The 20,140-nt window shown below is 38.1% G+C and overlaps 1 protein-coding gene across 3 annotated transcripts in view; it reads right to left on the bottom strand.

The window, feature by feature from the left end:
* The window catches only part of SV2C (synaptic vesicle glycoprotein 2C), a 201,004-nt gene that overhangs the window by 63,603 nt on the left and 117,261 nt on the right, over positions 1-20,140 (bottom strand). For all 3 annotated transcript variants that reach the window (XM_025185249.2, XM_006124253.4, XM_025185251.2), the window contains one exon: positions 11,647-11,798. In XM_025185249.2, the coding sequence (XP_025041034.2) occupies positions 11,647-11,798 (152 nt within the window). The remainder of the gene's footprint in view (positions 1-11,646; positions 11,799-20,140) is intronic.

Genomic DNA, 20,140 nt, shown 5'->3' with positions numbered 1-20,140 from the left:
TTTTAATCAATTTACAGAGCCACAGGAGAAGGCTCATTCTGAAGCTAAGTTAATGAGCATCTTTAGTATTCATTAAGTAGATGTGCTAAAAGCCACTTAAGCTTATAACAATTGTGAAGATAAACTTTTAAATGTCCATTAAAAACCCTACATCAGGGCACAAAAAATAGTACAAAGTGATAAACAAAGAAATGTGTTTTGCTTGTCTATCCTGATTTGCATAAGCATCATATATCTACATTCTGCTGTGTTTTTATAGAATATTGGAACTGCAAGGGACCTTGAGAGGACATTAAATGCAGTTCCCTGCCCTCAGGGTAGAACCAAGCACCATCTTAGAATCGTGAACGCCATGATTTCACGATCACTTTCACCCAAGCTGCTTTCCACTTTCAAATTTTCAACCGGTCCCTCCCTATTTGTTAAAATCAAATCTAGAATAGCTTCCTCCCTAATAGCTTTCTCAACCTTCTGAAATAAAAAATTGTCTCCAGTTGCAGTCCAAGAACTTGTTGGATAATTTGTGCCCTGCTGTGTTAGTTTTCCAGCATACATCTGGATAGTTGAAGTCCACCATCACCCCCCAAATCTTGTGTTTTGGATGATTTTGTTAGTAGTTTAAAAAAAGCCTCATCCACCTCTTCTGCCTGGGTAGGTGGTCTGTAGTAGACCCCTAGCATGACATCCCCAAGAGCATGCTGTTTTTTTCTAGGATAAAGATAATATTTTTAAATGTATACTTTGAATGTGAACTAATTATTCAAAATTTTCCAAAACAAAGAATAATTCATGAGTGGAAGTTGACCACTCAAACTGTATATAAAACTGTCTTGTACCAACTGCAATTGAGTAAAATTTAGAAAATGCAATTTTAGCTTACAGGATACTCAATTAATAGAAATGTGCTGAATATCTATAAAAAGTTAACATTTTTGGATCATTGTACACGTTAGCGGAATAGAAAAATAGATGTTTCATTATACAGTAGATGCTTTTATGTCTATTTGTTTTGCATTACACAGGTTTCCTGGCAAATATAGATTGAAACATAGCAAAGCTAAAAAGACATTTCCATCCAAGATAATATTTTCCCATACCTAAAATAACCAGAAAATCATAGCTTTTAAGGTCAGAAGAGATCATTAGATCATATAATCTGACCTTCTGAACAGCACAGACCATAGAATTTCGCCAAATTTACCCCATATTAAGTTGAGTAATGTTTAACTAAAACATAACTTCCGAAAAGGCTAATATACAAGGAAGGAAATATAATAAAGTTGCTTTTTGTTTTAAAATTTGCGGCCCATGTATTTCCTCCTGCTGAAAAAAGTAGCGGGGGCAGAACCCATACATTTTGCTGACCTGTCATTACATTCTCTTCTTGGCTTTAGGCTACTGGGGCAAAATGCCTCTTTTAGTGTGGATCCTCCCAGTCCCTGCTCCCTGAGCATACCTGTGCAAGGTTATTTATCACAGCAGAGGTCACAATCCTCTTTTGCTGGAGCCCTATCTTGGGATGGACTGACAGAGATGGGCACTTCCCCATGTCTGCTGGCTCTTTGTCCTGACTCGCTGCTGCCAGAGTCTCCTCTTCCCCATCACACGTCCTCCTCTCTCTTCTCATTTCTCTCTTTGTTGTCTATGTTCCTTCACTTTGTGCATTCTCTTTTTTGTTCTTTTTCTCTCAAGTTCTGATCTGGCTCCTTCTGAAGAAATTGATTGCAATGGGTGAGGGATTGAACCCTTTCTGTACACGATTGTTGTTGACTTTTCCTCTCTTCTGCATTCTCCTTGTTCCCTAAAGACTCCACTGTGGCTGGGGATGGACATGTCCATGCAAGACTGAGCTGAACACTTCAGGAGCAGAGAACAGAAGGTGGGGCAGTAAGTCAGTGCTGAGGCTGCAGCTCTTTACAAGTGAGCTGCTCCTGCAATCAGCAACATTAAGGGCCACATTGGGACTATGGAGGAAGCTGGATTTGCTTTCAAAGAGCCACTTGGTATATTGCAGAAGTAGGAGCTAGTTGCCAGTGTGTGAAAACTGGCTTTAGAGTGCTCACAGATCTAGGACTTGTTTCCTTTAAAAAAAATTTATCACATTACGCTTCTCTCAAACCTTGCTTTTACTTTTCATTCACAGTGCGATTTTTTGTGTCTCTCATTTCATTTTTACTTTATCCTGACAGCTAATAGATTTTTTCTATGCAACAAGGCAGGCAAAATCCTGGCAGAATTTCCTTTAAGAAAATACATTGTTAGCAACGCTGTATTATATAAAACTGAACTCAAAGGAGAAAAGAAAGGTGGGAAACCAAAGATTCACAAGTATTTTTACTGAAATCTCAATAACTGCTCAGACTACAATGGTTCTTTCTGGCATTATAATCTAAGCATTTATAACCTATTTATTAATGGCACCATTATATTTTCTTGCTAATCTATACAAAGCTATTTATAAGGCACCAATCACACTATCATCAGTTTAATAGTTATTCGAGTATTTTAGATATTTTTTATCCCATTTTGATTTTGTTTTACATAAAATTTTAAAAGTAAAAGAAAAACATGTATCAACTCTCGTGCTTCAGTTTAATTTTTGCCTTTCTTTAATTGTTTACACCATTAAACAATAGAATACCAATTTAAATTTATTATAAATATTTGTGGATGTTTTTCTACATTTTCAAATCTGTTTATTTCAATTGCAAAACAGAATACAAAGTACACAGTGCTCTCATGATTTGCTATTACAAATATTTGCACTGTAAAAAAGATAAACAAAATAATATTTTTCAATTCATTTCATAAAAGTCCATTGAGTCCTGCTTCTTGTTCTGCCAACCATTAAGACAAACAAGTTTGCTTATATTTATAATGTCATCTGAAAGTGAGAACAGGCATTCCCATGGCACTGTTTTAGCGGTATTGCAAGGTATTTAAGTGTCAGAAACTCTTGGATTTCAGTTTCAAACATTCATATGCCCCTTCATGGTTAAACTTGTAAGCTTTAACATTTTACAGTGTTTTATTTTGAGTGCAATTATATAAACAAAATTCTAAGTTATATTTTCATGATAAACGTTTCCACTACAGTATTTGTACAATACTTGTGTCCTATTATAGTTTAACAGTATGTGTAAAACTTGATTAATCACAACTATTTTTTAATTTCATGATTAATTGTGATTATTTTTAATTGTTTTACAGCCCTAATTCTATTTGAACTTGTCTTCTGCAGAAAGATTAAAGCTCTATTGATCTAACTCAATTAACATGACTATATCGCTCAACAGCCTACTCCAGTATGTTCCACCTTTGAATTAAACAACAAAAGATACCACTCTTTTCGTATCTCCATCTTAAACCAACCAATGAGGTGTTGGTATAGCAAGAACTGCAACGAATAATTCTGGTAAATCTGACCAGTGTGTGCAGTAACTTTTGCCTAGATCTCTTGGGTCGAGTCATTGTAGCGATAGCTCAGTGTGAAACGGTTCAAGCATGTCTCCTTTTATTACAAATCATGTAAGTGCATCCTTGTCTTTTGACTGGTTCGATACACTGCAGCAGAGAGACTCAAATCCGACTCTGGGGACTAGAGCAGAGGGAAGGGGAAGAAGAACTCACAATTTTGCCTAAAATGAAAACATGATTTATACTACATTTTACAGCTCCCTGGGTAACTAGTTCCTCAAGAAACTCTAGGAGCAGCTGGTGAAACAGGCATGAAATCATGCTGTTTCTCTGCTGCTCTGTCCTACTTCTGATGCATATGTCTAAATTTCTAAGTTGCACTGAAAGCAGAAATACCCGTAAAAGTCAGAATAGGGAAGGACCAGAATAGCTTATAAATTTTAACAAATAAATAATACCTTGCACTTGTACAGCACCTTCCACTGCAAGCGCCTACCATGCTTTACAAACAGTAACGGGCTCTTCCATCGGGAACAGCAGGGTACCATTTTACAGATAAAGAAACTGAGGCACAGACTCAGATTTTCAAAAGTAGCCCTTCATTTTCAGTGCTTTGATTGCTCAGGGTCCATCCTGGAACATGACTGACCCAAACACTCACAACTCCTATCAAAATCAACAGAGATCTCATACTAGGCACCCAGAAATTAGACACCCCAAATTAGTGATTAGTTGTGAAAAGTTTTGGCTTAAACAGCTTGCTTAAGGGGACACAGCCAACCTATAGCAGAGACAGGATAAAACCCAGGTCTCCTTACCTTAATTAACAAGACCATTTAATTTCTTTAGAACTAGATTTCCAGAAACAGAACAAAGCACCTTTGCTATTATATTAGGTAAAATATGTCACGCTTACCACTGACAGAAGAGGACAGACACTGCCTTTTGGAATAGAGATCTTGGGACACAGATCCCCAAAGAACTGTGCAAATCTCTCTGCTCCCATTGCTGTGGCACTGCCATTCAGTACCTCAATCCCCACTCCCACCCATGGAAAGAATTTGAGAAAAAAGGGATTAAAATCTCATTAGAGCTACCCAGCCTCTGCCCCCATGGGAAGTACACACTGAGGGAGGGTTTAAAAGCTCTATGCTTTTACTATTGCTCAGAGCCTCTCCTTGCTATCCAGTCTCCCTCAAGCCAAAAGATATTGAATGAAAGGGTTTAAAAACTCATCTGCTTCTATTACCAGTTCTGTGTACATGGAACACCCACTCATCTGAACTCCAGAAAGACAACACAGAGGGAGGGCATTTAAAACATTGCTACTCTCCTTGCTGCTATATTGTTTTAGCAAGTAGTAATCCCAACATCTTCATTCTCCTGAAGTACTTTTTATTGTAATTGGCTTTGCCTCCATGTCCAGTTTTTAAGATGATATATTACACGGTAGTTCACAAAAGAAAGGGACTTTCTTTTGCTTTTAAATGTGTATTTGCCTTTTCTTTTATGATAGCTCCAAAGGGAAGACAAAAGAACAAAGAGAATATGACAATGGAAGAAAACTGCTACAGCGACAGCTCTAATGACATATAAAGAGGAAAGTATGACAAAAAGAGCTCTTCTATTCCTGGTCACAGTCACTGTTAGCCAACACTTGAGGCTAATATACCTGCTTTTCCTGAATGGCACTAAGAAAGAAATATCTTTACCGTGCATTTTATTCACTATTGAGTCAGGGAGAAACAGATTTGACCACTTGAATTCATGGACAGTTAACACATAAAGGCTCGATTCTGCACTGGGATCTGTTGATAGATCCCTGCACTTATGCAGAGTCCCCCTTGCATTAATGGAACGCTGAATGGGTGCAGAGGCTGATGTTAGCCAATTCTGATGCAGAACTAAAGAGTTTTCAGTTTACTAGTAGGAGAAAAGTAGAAAGATTCCTTAAAAAATTTAAGGGCAAATATAACTCCAAATGCAAACAAAGATGACAAATACTTTAGGATCCATAGACTTTGTGGGTCCATAATTTGGACAGATATATCTCTGTATTTTAAAATTCTATACCCCAGGATAAATTTGACTTAAGACTAGAAATCTCCAAATATTTTTAGAAGTCCAACAATTTCACTAACCTTTCATTTGTTCTAATTCTAGTTACTTGAGTAGAACTCTGTAATTTCAGAGTCCTTCTTAGCTCACAAGAAAGACTTTTCAGTGGTTTGAAGACCCCATGGAAAGAATTACTCAATGGCAAATAAGTTAATACGTTCCTAGTTACTTGAGAACTACTCCAGCTAGAAGAAAATTAATCTAATGCTGTGAGCAGAAACACCCTTTGTTTAGATTTGTTGTTCCAGTTGTCTTCCTTTCAAAATATTGTCTTGTCAAGGATGTTTAAACATCTGTTTTTGAATACCACAGAGTGATAGCTACTCAAATGATGGAAAAAAAGAGTCTACTTATGAAAGTGGAACAGCACAACTGAAGATCCATTATTCATTAGGATTTTAGCAGACTTAAAAAATCTCATGTTTGCATTGAAACCTACTCTTAGAAAGTACTATGTTTTTAATTATTTAATACTTTATAATTAAGGGACTAATTTTATAACTTTATTATTGAATAACTTAGTCTCATTGAATTGGCATTTGATATAAAAACAATAGTGACTTTGGCTCAGATCATTGGAGGGAGGTCCATGCATAGAGGGAGTTCTCTGCACGCTGTTCTCCTCCGAGCTCTAGGAAGTAGGGATTAAGGTGAAGGTAAACAGCCCCCTCTTTCTGAGACAACTGGAAGATTTCTGAAGATGTTTTAAAGTAGATTCCTGGGTCAACTACCAGTGAAAGTAATTAGTGCTGTGCTTGCAAAGGAGCAAGAGAGGTTCTGGAATGTCACTTATGCCACAAATTGGAAACTCCTGCTCATTTCATATCTTACTATTATTATGATAGTGCTTAAAGGCTCCAATCAAGATCAGGACCCAACTGTGTGAGACACTATATGACCAGTGGTTTGAGCATTGACTTGCTAAACCCAGGGTTGTGAGTTCAATCCTTGTGGAGGCCATTTGGGGCAAAAATTCATCAGGGTGGGACTTTGTCCTGCTGTGAAGGCAGGGGACTGGACTCGATGACCTTTCAAGGTCCCCTCCAGTTCTAGGAGATAGGCAATCTCCATCATAAAAAAAAATATATATATATAATGGGCTTGCTATTCCATCATCCTACTAAATCTCATTCCACGAGGAGTAAGGAACATTTCAGAATAGTGATTTATTTCAAAGTAAGTGCCATGTAGACAGCACCAAATTTTGAAATAAGCTATTTTGAAATTAACTCAAAATAAGCTATGCAATTTGAGTAGTTCAAATTGCATAGCTTATTTCGAGTTCTGGGTGCAGTGTAGACAGACCCTGAGAGACTCACCAAAATATATAGACTCATGAGCTTTTAGTTAGTCTTTAAACTAGTTCATCAGTCCATAAGTCTGTGTATGATTTATGGAAATCAGGTTCAAACACCATATCTGTTAGTATGAGGATTTTGAGATTAACAGATATAATCTGATCTTTAGGGCAGTAAGCTTTCTACTGTGCCTGAGTTCTAGATCCAGAATCCCAGATATTAATCTAGGATGGTGTTAGGGTGGTTGCAGGTGATGGATTCTATTCATGCTCTTGGCTATTATTTCTTCCCTGGGCACATTAATTGCTGCTACAGTATGAAGTCTGAATGAAATTCTGATTGGTGGATTTATATAAAATATTTATATTTTCCTTCTCTATACTAAACTGGAAGTTGCACTTTCAAAATGGCATATAAAATGGCTAATTATCTTTCCTATAAAACCAAGTCTAGTAAAAGTCTGTGTCTCCATAATGACCCATGCCGACCTTATTCATGGGCAGTAATTATTTGTGAACATCTCTTCACAGATGTTTCCACTTATATTAGCAGCTCTGTGACATGAACTCCTCTTTCAGGGATCCTAGGCAAGTCCACATTCATTATCAGTTTCCACACAAAGGACAATGATTATAAGTGAACAAAGCCCTTTAACACAGGCACTAGCATTTACAGAAGAGATTATGAGGGGCCTGAAGCAATGATCTTGCCACAGAGGGGCCCTGAAGTACTACATCAGTGCCACTTTATGATCTTTTCATTAATGAAATTTTGCTTTGATTTTATCCCATTAGGGATAAATAATCATTTAGCACAATAACCGTTGTGATAATAATGATAGGTTGATGCCAAAGCATGGTTAACTTGTGCTTCTTTGTCTTTTTGATCGCCCCCTGCCCAGCCTCCAGGAAATATCATGCTGCTTGAACAGACAGAGAGACAAGTTACTGTCATTTTCATTCTCTCCTGACAAAAAGCGAGTTAGATTCTTAGCTTGTGTAAACTGGCATTGTGCCATGGACAGCAATGAAGCTTTGCTAACTCACAGCAGCTGAGAATCTGCCCTTTTTCAAAAGTTCTTTATATATGCGTGTGTACTTCTGAAAGGTGTATGCTGCTAAGAAAAAAGATTCTACCCTCTCCTTCCCTCTTTTTATACCTGGAACAAATATCTACCATGGCTTTCAGCTAATGCATTTTAAAATAAGCTTACATCTATTAGGTATGAGTTTTCCTTTACTTATACCAGTGATTAATTCCACTGAAGTCAATGGAGTTACTCTGATTTTGAAAAGGTGCAACTTCATTCATTTCCTATGGAATTACTCCTAATTTACATTGGTATAATGGGACAACCAGGCCTTGTGCACACACTTCAGCCTGGTCTACTCATTTTTTCTGGAATAGCTACACTGATTAGAAGTGTGAAAAAAGGCACATTCATAACTGACCTTGTTATGCCAGGAAATGTCCTAGGGGAGACACAATCATGCTAGTAAAAAAGTCTGTTTGCTGTTATAGCTCATTTTGTCCAGGGAGGTATTATAAGCTATACAAGTAAAACAAATAATTCCTTTGCTGATATTAGCTCACTAGGAGGGTTTGCCACTACAGCTGTACCATTGTACCTATATCAACAAACTCTTCCTAGCTTAGAGAGAGTCCACATAAGACGCAAAGAACAGAGAAATGCCTCCAATCTAAGTAAATAGATCACTGAAGTTGGTGGATTGAGCTATTTAGAATTCTGATTTGCTTCCTGGTAGGTGAAATATAATGCTGCAGATGACTGACAAGTATTTTGGAGCACAACTGCAGATTTTGCAGGGGGAAATGTAGAAATTATAGCAGAGAAAATAGCAATAAATGTGGTCAATTTGCCATAAACCAATGTCAAAAGGGGTAAATCAAGAAAAACTGATCATTAAGAAATGAATTTATCAAACTTGCTTCACAATAAAAAGGAAGGAAATCTGGACAAACAAAGCACTCCTTTTTCCTTGTTTTTTTTCTTCTTTCTCTTTACCTCTTTCTTATGTGCCATTTTGAAATGAGGATGGGAGGGAAAAGAATAAAGTTTTTCAGCTGATTTATGTGGGTTTATGTTGCCATAAATCCATTCTTTCCTATTCCTCTGAAATACCCTCCCTGTTTTCACTCTCACTGCCCACTATATTATTTTCTCTCTTGCTATCTATTATTTCATAGCACCCATAATTGTACTCAGTGCTTCACAGAAGGCATGGTGTCTAAAGGCTAAATTTAGGATGTCATATAGGTGAGGACAATGAAGCAGGAAAATCCAAAGTTTGCAGCAATATGATCATGTTATTACTCATCCATATACAACTCTTAGTGGTTCAAGGCTTTTTTTAACATTACATCAACATGTAATAAATTTATTTATCATGAACATTTGTGTAGCGGGCATACCAGGGACAAGGAGGGAAAGTGTCTAAAGAGCACTGAGCTCAGGCAATCCAAGTTGGCAGATGCTTTCCTGGGGTCCCAAGGGAGAGCATATTAAAGCAAACTGTAGATGGATGTAACCTGTGGTGAGCCAGGCTGAAAACCAGGGAGGCATAGACAGCTTTCAGTTGGTTCTGCATCTCTACTGCACTTCACAGGTGCTAAGATGCCAGTGAATCTGGCTCAGTGAGGGATAAGAGAGTGTCAGAATTCAGCAAAATACCTTTTGAGTAGAATTTCATTTTAAACATTTGAATGTAAACCTTTCGCAGAGTTGATGCACAGTTCCTGTTAATGGCAAGAAGAATTATGCAGCATGTACAGATGGTACAGATCTCATGGATTTTAAATGTAATCTCCGTGACAGCCAGGATCTTCTAGAAACAGTGGGCCTCATTCTTAGCTCGTGTAAATTGCCATAGATCATTTGTTTTTACTGGAACGAACCCACTTTTGCAGCAGGATCTGTCTCAGTTTTTAAATCAGCCTGTGGGATTAATTAAGTCCCACTGAGAGTAATAACAATTGTAAGCACCCCCACTAAAACCCATGCAAATAGTTTTACTAATTTTGCAAAACTGATGTTAAAAACGGAAAAATTTGTTCTTTTACATTGTGATGAAGAGTTATTTTTGCTGGCAGTTTCCCCCCTTTCCTATTAGAATCCCCATTGATGTAGGGAGGAAAAAGTACTGCAAGATCACAGCTGCTGTGGCTGAATCTGAAGAATATCATCCCTCAAAATTCTCTTTACGTTTCTTTGTAGGTCTCCAGCTGAAGTGATAGCTCCAGAGATCAGGACAGAAAAGTCTGGCAGAAAGATGGCTTTCTATTATTGGTGTGTTTCCATGGTTGGAGGATGAGGGAAATCAATCCCCTAGTGTTATTACTTTGGCATACGAGTATGCGTTATTATTCATTAAAATTTATTTTCATATGAAATTACACAACAGCATCTCAGTAAAGGTTACAAAGGTATTTCCAGAATCTGCAATAAAACTAGACAATCATTCAAACACCAATTTATCATAATGTTTGTGTTCCTGCCTCAAGGTAAGTAGGAGCGAAAGAATAATGTACACTGGAACGAAAAGTTACTTGGTATCCAGAGCACTTTCCTAATTGAAAAGTAAAATCAATTCATACACATTGGCTCTTGCCAGTAATGGCTTTTATCTTGGGTTTTGGAAACTCAATGACACAGCAGCCAGGTCAGGAGCTCAGATTGAACTTTTCTGTGAAATTCTCTGATTAATTTTAATCCAAGATTCTTTGCTATCTGATTATGCATATTTAGTTGCATAGTTATGACCCATATCAATGCATTCCTCCTTTTCCTTCCACCACGTATCCTTGAGTCATCATCACCTTTATGAAAGCCTCAAGAATCCCCTTTTAATCACTTTACAAACCAACTCTGGTGGTGACCATCATTGCGGCTGAAGAAAATTAATTAGGATTTCCCTTACATCTCATGGCAATCCCTTAGTTGTTTGGAAAGGTGCAACAAGCAATGTTTCTGCATCCTTCCTGTCTTCAGGAGTTCATTTGTAAAAGGTGCTGAGCAACCTCCATGCCCGCTGACGTCTGTGGTTACTCAAAACTCTGAAAATAGGCCCAAGTGTCCCGGAAACAAATCTGTATTTCAATGCTACCTTTTCACTGTGCTATGACTTTCGGAAGCTATTGTATTATATTTGCATACATTATAGAACTTGAATCAGCTGGAAATTTCGTACCTTATTCAATCTAAAAGCTATTGTATTATATTGCAGTCCATTCTATTTCTACATTTCCTAAGTACAAGAATGAATTATAACCAATCAGACACTGCAACCCTGTGTTCTGGGCTGGACTTGCAAATGTTAACAAGATCCACCTTCTTTGCTTCCTTCCCTTAAGATTTTATGATCTAATACCTTACTTTTTTTTTTTAACAAAGGGGTTAATTTCCCCCCTCCGTTCTATTTCAACAGCACTGGCACAAACATGACACCATGGTTTTCAAAGATTTTCTGTACAATGCAAGTTATAATATCTGAAAACACAGTTCTTCAGTTCCAAGTGATAACATTAATTAAATTACAAAAGATTCTAGCATATTAAGTTCCAGTCTCATGAGGTTCTGGGGCAGAAGAATGAGCAATGGCTGATTTTTTCATGTTTTAATATTTTGTAATATAGAGCCTGATATAATTTGTGCACTTACCTAAAAATAGTCAATTTGCCCTTTATAGTAAGTAGGGCAGTATTTTAAGTACACACTCAGAGTACTCTCTTTTCCTGACTGTGAAATCGTTTACTGATAGGAGTAATACAAATGTGTGAAGGACTTGTTTCTTACCATAGTGAGGAATTATTGCCCATGCCATGGCAGAAGCATAGATGCCTCCAATCATCCAAAACATGCACAGCCAGCTTAAGTGTTCACCTCGCTTCTCTCGAGCAAGAACTTCAGAAAAATATGAAAACACAGTTGGAACAGCTCCACCGATCCTAAAAGGAGACAAGAGGTATGTGTTAAAGTCAGAGCAATAACAAGCCTTAAAGTCTGAATACAATTAACTACTGTACCTGCTCAGAACCTGAACTAAAAGAGCCTTTGCCACAAAAAGTGTTCTTGTCTATGTTTGTTTTTTCTTAAGTACATTGAATAAACTTTTGGTGAAGCCCCACACTTTTGGACACAATTAAATGTATACATTTTCATAAAAATGGTAAAGCCAATAAAGTGGCAGATTAATTTAATTGTCAGTGACCCAGTGTGTCAGTTTAATTGTCAGAATTACAACTACCATTAAGTTGTGTATTTGGCTTTTATTTTTATGAAAATCCATGTTATTATTATGGTAGGACTGACAGTCTACATCATGATGAGAAGTTTCTCATGAAGCATAGAGAATTTCTTTTTTTTTTAATTAATTTTTGGTCATGTTATCTGGAGTCAAGGTGTAAGTAATAGCTGTTCTCATTCCATTCATTCCTCCTCACCCTGCTTCCCCAAGTCTTGGTTTCCCTTATTTAACAGAGAATAGGCAAAAAGTTCAATATCTCTGATTAGTGAATCTATTCATAAAAGTATTATGCAGTAATATTCTCTATGATTTGCTACTAACTTAGGCTGACTTTTTTCTTTTGGGTCTAAAAATATTCAATTTTAATTTTGAATGCAATGACATGCTGGTAACTCTTTGACCTTATGCAGCAATATATCTTTTATTACTAAGTGCTATTGTTGGTACATTTTGTATGAAAATTCTTTTTCTTGAATGCATCTGAGGCCTGCTCTGTACTTCAATTTTGCTTGCACAGCTATGATGGCTAGAAGCGTGGAAAAAAATCAGTTGCCTAACCAATACTGATGTGCCAGAAAAAGTCCCAATGTTGATGTTATACCAGTAAACAAATAATCTTGTTGAAATATCTTGCTTTGTGTGAGGCACTGGTGTGAGCTGTACCAGTAAAGGCCAGGTATTGTGTATGTACAACAGTACAGTGCTCCTAGTGTAGACGTGTCCTTCATTTTACACGATTACACATTCCATCTGTAAATTGACTGTGCTGATTTTTGTTTGAGCTAGGATCAAAGCATTATTTGAACATAATTCTTCTGTATTTAATATTAGAAGATTTACCTGGTGCTGCTTAGGCCCTTAACTCAAACAAGTTTTGTTTTTCTTCATTTAAATAATTGTTCTGGGGTGGGACTGGGGATGAGAGGTTCAGTATGGAGGCTGCCCTGGGGTGTGAGGACAATCCCAGCCCTCTCTCACCACTGTAGATTGGGGCCAGGTGAGAAGCGCCTCTCCATGGTTGCAGCAGCTGCAGCAAGCACAGCTGGGAGAGGAGTGCATGTCCCCTGGCTGGGGGACAGACAAACGCACACCCAGACAAACTCTCTGAAATATATAGTAGATTACTACCCCTTTCTGCACCTCTGCCGGCCCAATGGGGTTTTAGCTGTCCTGGTTTCCATCTCTGCCTCCTTGCTGCCCTGTGGTCATTCTATAGTATAACTGCCCATCCTACCAGACTCCTGTCTTTCCGTTTTTATGAGAAACAATCAAATTCCAGGGACATCCCATTGTTCTGACACAACCAAACCTTTATTTTGCTTTAAGTTACAAAAGGAAGCTGCATATCAAATATCGTGGTCCTAGCTCTTACCATTTAGGAGGAGTTCTTGAACAAACAAATGATAGACATTTCAAAAATATATAATAAAAGATTATATATTATTGGAAGACTTCTGTAAAGTATTTTTATCGAATGAACAAATACTAACAACATGAAGTTGAAAAGGTACATTTGGTTATAACTGACCAGTTTGAAAGAGAATTAAAGCAATTTTCTTCACTGTGGCATCCAGGCAGATCTATCCTAGTTAGACATTGCTAAGGTGCCATCATCAAATTAGGTGACTAGAAATATTTGGTGCCCTACTCAGGTGGTTTAAAGTACTTGAAATGAAAGCTTTCTTAAAATTACAATGAACATTTCTTCAGCTTGTACTGCCAGAGCCATACTGCTAAAAATGACATCGGCTACATCTGCAGTAATAAAATCCCAGATTTATATACCAACATTAATTCTAATTTACTAATGTGAAAGAGGAATTTTGTTGAATTAAATGTTTACTCATTATGATTGACAACTTCGATTTAAAATAAATGTAAATTGATTTATTACATCTAATCCTAAGCTCATATTGTGCTCGGGGGTCAGTCCCAATGTCACAAATGAAGTCTTTTCTGCATGTGGCCACTGTCTGCACATAGAAATGTCTCTTTAAAACATAATTTTACATATCTGATGAAAATATGGACCTCTCCAAAGACTATAACAAGAAAAATAGTTCAACTTTCCTCTATAAAACTTCATAAAATACAAGATGAATAATTTGCAGCATTAGATTCAGACCTTTCAGTATTCATCTTTAGATCTTTACTTGGGCTAAAAAGACAGTTTTCCATCTTAAAACTTCAAAATGGTCCATCATGTCCCAGGACTCAAGATTTGTGCTTTCATTTTTCAGTGTTCAAGATAATGTTTATGGGGGATCAAGGAGTATTTTCATATCAATGAATCTCCCAAAAGACATGGGCTATATACTATAAAACTGCTGAAATTCACATGTGCTAAAGTCACAATTGAATTTCAAGATAAGGATAAAGATTCATTTACGCTGCTGTGTCACTGGCTGCTAAAACATTGGGGAAAAGATGCAAGTTTACCAACAGGTTAAAATTATAGAGGAAAAGCGGAATACAGAAATAAACTTCTGTCCCATGAAATTTCAGTGGATTCCAATAAGGTTTATTTTAGAAGATGTTCAGGTACTGTGCTAAGTGGTTATATGTCTCAAGGCTAACGTTATTTTGTTGCTTCCTTCTAGGCATTAATTTACAAAGGATCCACAATAGACTCTCATGTATTATAAATAGCTCCCAAGATTGACTGAAACATGCTAGTTCTTAAATTCTCTGCAAAAATCCTGCTACACAAATTCATAGTCCTATAAAATACCACTTGTGCTTTACAGCTAGAAATGTAGTATGAGGCGATCTTCCCCATTCCAGCCCTTTTCTGGTGGGTAAAAGGGCAAGAATGGTGGAAAAGGGCCCTTCATATCCATCTCGATTAGATTCCCTGGGTGCAGACACAGAAGACAATCATTGGGCTGTTCTCCAAGGATCCCCTTAAATCCAGGCATAGGGAACTGCTGGGGGAAGGCTTATGGAAAGCAAATCAGGGATGAGGCAGCAGCCCACAGTACTATGGAAATTCTGAGCTTGTGGAGGATGCTGTTAATTTAAACAGGAGTCCAGTCTCCAGAGCAACTCAAGATTACAAAGCTGCAAAAGTGGTTCAAAGCTGCCATAACCTTTCTTCCTTCTGGTCTGAGATGGAGCACTGACTCTCAGCTCCTACAAATCACTTTGAATACAGTACTCTCTTCTTAATTTAAATTCCTTATATTATCTTGAAGAGTCACTAGCAGTGGCAGAAACCAGTGTTCCATATCCCTGCTGGACCCTAAAAGGTGTGGAACATGCACTTGGGTTGGCTCTGTGTTCAAGGTGCTCATCTTTTAGAAACAAGCCCAAATTGAAAGTGTTGCTATTAGCCTATAGAAGAGTGTAGTGGGGGCAACTGCCCCACACTGGCTGGAAGGGGTTAATGCAAGCTGGAGGGAGTCTGTGCAGAACCTTGGCCAATGAGAGAGAGGCTTTTTACTAGCCAATTAGGGTATGGCTTGCTGGGCAACCCTGCATATAAGGAGCAGCCCAGCAGAGCAAGTAAGTTAGGCCCTGACCAGGGAAGGTGCAGGACCTGGTTCCCAGAGAGGCACCTTCAACAGAGCAGTGCTGGGCAGGCTCAGGGAGGCTGAAGAGGGAGGCTCCCACCTGATACCTGTCAGGCTGCTGGCTTTGCCACTGGGCCAGGATGGTGCAAGGGATCACAGAGAAAGTGGCCCGGGCAGTGAAGGGGTATAGAGGAGAGCAGGACAAGGTTGCTGCCAGAATGTCCCTGGATCAGGACCCAGACAAATGAGTGGGCCCGAGTCACCCCCTTTCCTCTTTCCATCATACCTTGCCACCAAGGCATGACTGATACAGACTATGACTTGCCCAGAGACTGGGGCTGGGCTTGGAGGCCACAGCAGCAGCAGAACCACAGGACTGCTGATAAGTCCCCAGAAGGGGGATGAGAGATCCCTGGAATGGGCACTGCTAGAGGGTGGAGTCCTGAAGAGGACAGCATGATCAAGGAGTGACACGGATCTAGAACTGGAGTGTGGAGTGAGGACCAGGGGAGACACTAGCTAGGAGGTTGCGCCCTGTGGACTAAAGAATGAATTCCCCAGAGCTACCAGTAGGCGGCATTGAGTTGGTGAGTCCTGGCCCCGTGACAAAAAGTGTTTAACACCATATTTGCATTAAAAACAAGTTCTTGTAATAACAGTGGAGGTTTTCCCTATCATTGATTCAATTCATTAATGAAGTTTGAGATAGCCTCTGGCAATGTTCCCTCAGTTTTTTCCATCCATGTGTGAAATAATTTTTGTTATGTGCACTGAGGCATGTGTAGCTGTGCACCACCAATAGAAACACAAGTTGCCGGCTGTGGGAGGCTGAGAGTGCTCTGCTAGTCAGATAGGCGACATTTGACTCTCTCCTGGGTGACCACGTAAGCATTCAGCTTACAGGGAGCACTTGCCTCTGGGTATATTTAACTTGTATTTACATATTCTGGTCCCTTGTCTACTAATCCTATTCTTGGTTCTAAATTTGATTAAACAAAAGTCTACATAGAATTGACAATTTTTCTTTTTGTTTCAAAGTTCTTGTCACCTAAATAGAGAATAGTGTAAAGCCACATATTGCAGTTACTATGATGGTAAATGTAACAGATTCAGATAGCTTGTGATATGTTGTATTAATAATAAAGTTGTATTTAGGACTCCTAGAGAGGCTTTCTACGTTCAAAGCACTTTACAGACATTATCTAGTACACAGGGATCATTTAGGCAAATCTGAGTCCCAAGACTATGAAATTCAAGATTCTGCATGTAATCTCATTTCAAAATCTCCAAGGCCATGCAAGTTATGGGGCTGGAACCTTAGGACGGTTCAATGCAGGGGAATGTGCCCTCACTCTAGAGGTGGTACAAGTGTCTGTGGAAGATTACTTGGAAGTATCCAGCCATTTTCTTCTAAACAGAAGAGAGGAACTTGCAATGTGCCATATCCTAGTCATGATAAAAGGAGAGATTTCTGTTGGTGCTCGCTAAAGATTGGGAATTCAGATGAATTGCTTGATGAGATTAAGATGACCTTTTCATAGACTAACTTACAGGCTACACCTTTCAATTTGTTAGCATTGTCCTCTCTTTGCACAGTATAAATAACTACACAAAGGGCAAAGCAGTGGAGAATCAATTCTGACTTCACATTTGCCTCCTCTGTGAGGAGGTTCTTTTGTGGTGTGGTCTCTTTGTACAAGCTAGTGCTATACTTTTATCAACTATTGTATACTAGGAATTAATTAATCCAAATAAACTAAAACTCAGGGTTTACAAAAATACCACATCAGCCAAAGGTTGTATGAAACTATATATGTGCTGCAGTGCAGACATATATTAGTCCCAGTGCTTTTTTTGTTTAAAAAAAAAAAAAAAAAAGGGTGCCGGTACTCTTTAAGATCCAGCCGACTATCGGCCCTTTTCATTACAAGGTGCTGGTACTCTTTGTTCTTTCCAGGTAAGCTCTGACTGGAGGTCCTGGTACTGTGTATTGGGCAGTACCATCACATAAAAAGCACTGATTGGGCCATATCTGACTATTACCTTGGTGCAAATTCCTAACAACTGTCGCTTCAGCTGAGTTACTAGACATGTTTGCTGGTGTAACAGAACAAAATTTGACCTACTGTAGTTTTATATTAAAATTTAAAATGCTGTATTAAATGTAGTCTGCTTTTAGTCACCATTAGCCACCTGGTGAAATTATATAAAAAACAGGTGTGAAAATGTGACTACTAATGGAAGTTTTGCCATTGACTTGAATGTGACCAGGATTTTACTCTGCATTTTACGAGGAATACAAACACTATTTCCCACAGGACACAACATTAAATCTGCTTCAGACAATTAATTAGGTAAACAAAGTATGCTCCATACTCTTATTAAATTTATGAGTTATGTGGTTAATCCTCATTTGTAAAATAAACATCAGGCAAAGGAAAATACATTTCTCCCCTCCCATATTCTATTTTTTTCTGTACTGAACTGAAAAGGCTTGCTCATGTCTTAAACACACTGGTTATTCTGACAGCAGGCTGGACTGATTTAAGTCATGATTGGAATTACTTGTTTTTTTTAATCATCAATTTAAATGTGGCTGAGACTTCATAAAACCAGTTTGAAAAATATTGCCATTTATTGCAATTTCAGATTAAAATTTATAATGAACTAATTTATACATGCTTTTAAAATGCCTCTCCTACTAGAATATCTTATTTGAATTTTATACTATTTCTATAGGCAAACAACAACATATCAAAAAGGCTTTGATCCTACAAACATATAAGGAGATTCATAACATTATGCACATGACTAGTTCCATTGATTTCAATCTACAATAAGTGGTCATTGCTAAAGCTCAAATGTATATTTTTATTAAAAACTTCTCTTCATTGCATAAAATCTTTATCATTTCAACACAAAATCACTTCAGTTTTTATTGGTGGACAATTATTTATATTTTCACTTCACTATAAAAGTTGTTGTGAACTCTCGATATACCAAATTAAAATTTTAATAAATTAGAGCCTAAAGTTAGGCTCCTAAACTCATATTTGAACACTTATAAGTAGGATTTCCCATTGCCTTCAAGCCTCAAATCCTGGTGGAGTACAGCTTGCCTGAAGCACATCAACTTTCTTGACTAGTGGCAATTCAATATATTGCACTAAAAATAAGGACTGAGACCTTGAAGTTGATGAAATATTCTGTGGCAGGCCAGTGACATGAGCAAGGAATGGAGTGGGGAACTCACATCCAAGGCTGCTGAGGAAATGCATTGTTGTATTTTGTAATTTTCCCAAGTATAGTGCTTAGAAGTCCAGATGGGAGGAAATGAAAGCATGTGCTGCTGTAGTGCAGTTAGGAAGAAATGAAAGCATGTATTATTGACACCTAATTATTCTCTGCAGCAGGGCCAGCCAGCTAGCTGTGTGTGTGTGAGGGGAGGGGAAGGGCCTGGCTCTGCACCCCTGGAAGGGGCGGAGCCAAGGGTAGTCAGCCCTTAGCATCACCGGGAGCGTGGTGATGGCCCCGCCCAGCCTGCGGAGTCATAAGGAGCTGCACAGTAGCATTCCTGAAGCAATTGAAAGAGGCGTGAATGCCCCCCCCCCCCCATCCCTCGTCGATGGTTCTGATTCTCTGCAAGAATGAGTCTTCTAGTCAGCTGGAGATATTAACATTATAGCTTTCTATTTTAAGAAGCCACATTTAAAGAACAGAACTGTTACTTTTTGGACAATATTTAAAAATAATTGATGATGTCTTTGTTTTGATGAAAACTAAGTCAACTGTTGACCTCAATGAAAGTTCAGCATACCAAATACAAGTTTAAAGGAACAGTGATTTACATGTTTATGTCTGAATTACTCTGTAGTTATCATTTGTTCCATGGATTTATAAGAGGGAAGAACAAAAAAATAATTTAGCCAATCCATGGCAGGAGAGATGGATTTCTGAAAATAAACAATAAACTAAGTCATATCTCCCTATTTGTCACATACAGAAATTTATAAGTGTCTGCTAATCTACCTGCAGGGCTGTAATTTGTCACAATGGAATTTGGCAACAGTACACTGCGACAGCTGAGATGCAAGCAACTCTAATGCAGAGCAATCAGGAACCTGTCTATAAAAAGTATCTGGTGTTTGTTTGCAGATTTACTTGCCAAAGGGGCTTAAAATGCAGAGGCATGTCAGAAATAAACAGATAAATAGGAAAACCACACAAGATTAAAATGCATAAGGCAATAAGATGCTCTGAAATATCTAGTCTTTTCTGATTATAACCTGGACCACAGCCAAACAGTGAAAGTATAGTAGATACTGTGTTGGTCTGTGATGGCATTTGCAACATTTGCCTTGTTACCTGTGGTCAGCTAATATGTTACATGACAGAGTTTGAAATGTACAACTGCTGTTATGCTGCTTCTTGATTTGTATCAACCCAGCCATTGTCCTGACTTTTCTGCTTCACTGTCTGATTGCAATTGGTACTTTCTCTTGCTTCCAAGCTCCTCTTTTCTCTGCATGGT

This window comes from Pelodiscus sinensis, chromosome 6 (genome assembly GCF_049634645.1).
Source record: "Pelodiscus sinensis isolate JC-2024 chromosome 6, ASM4963464v1, whole genome shotgun sequence".
Taxonomy (NCBI): Eukaryota; Metazoa; Chordata; order Testudines; family Trionychidae; genus Pelodiscus; species Pelodiscus sinensis.
Note: the sequence above shows the minus strand (reverse complement) of the source record. Positions and strands in the feature narration are given on the sequence as shown.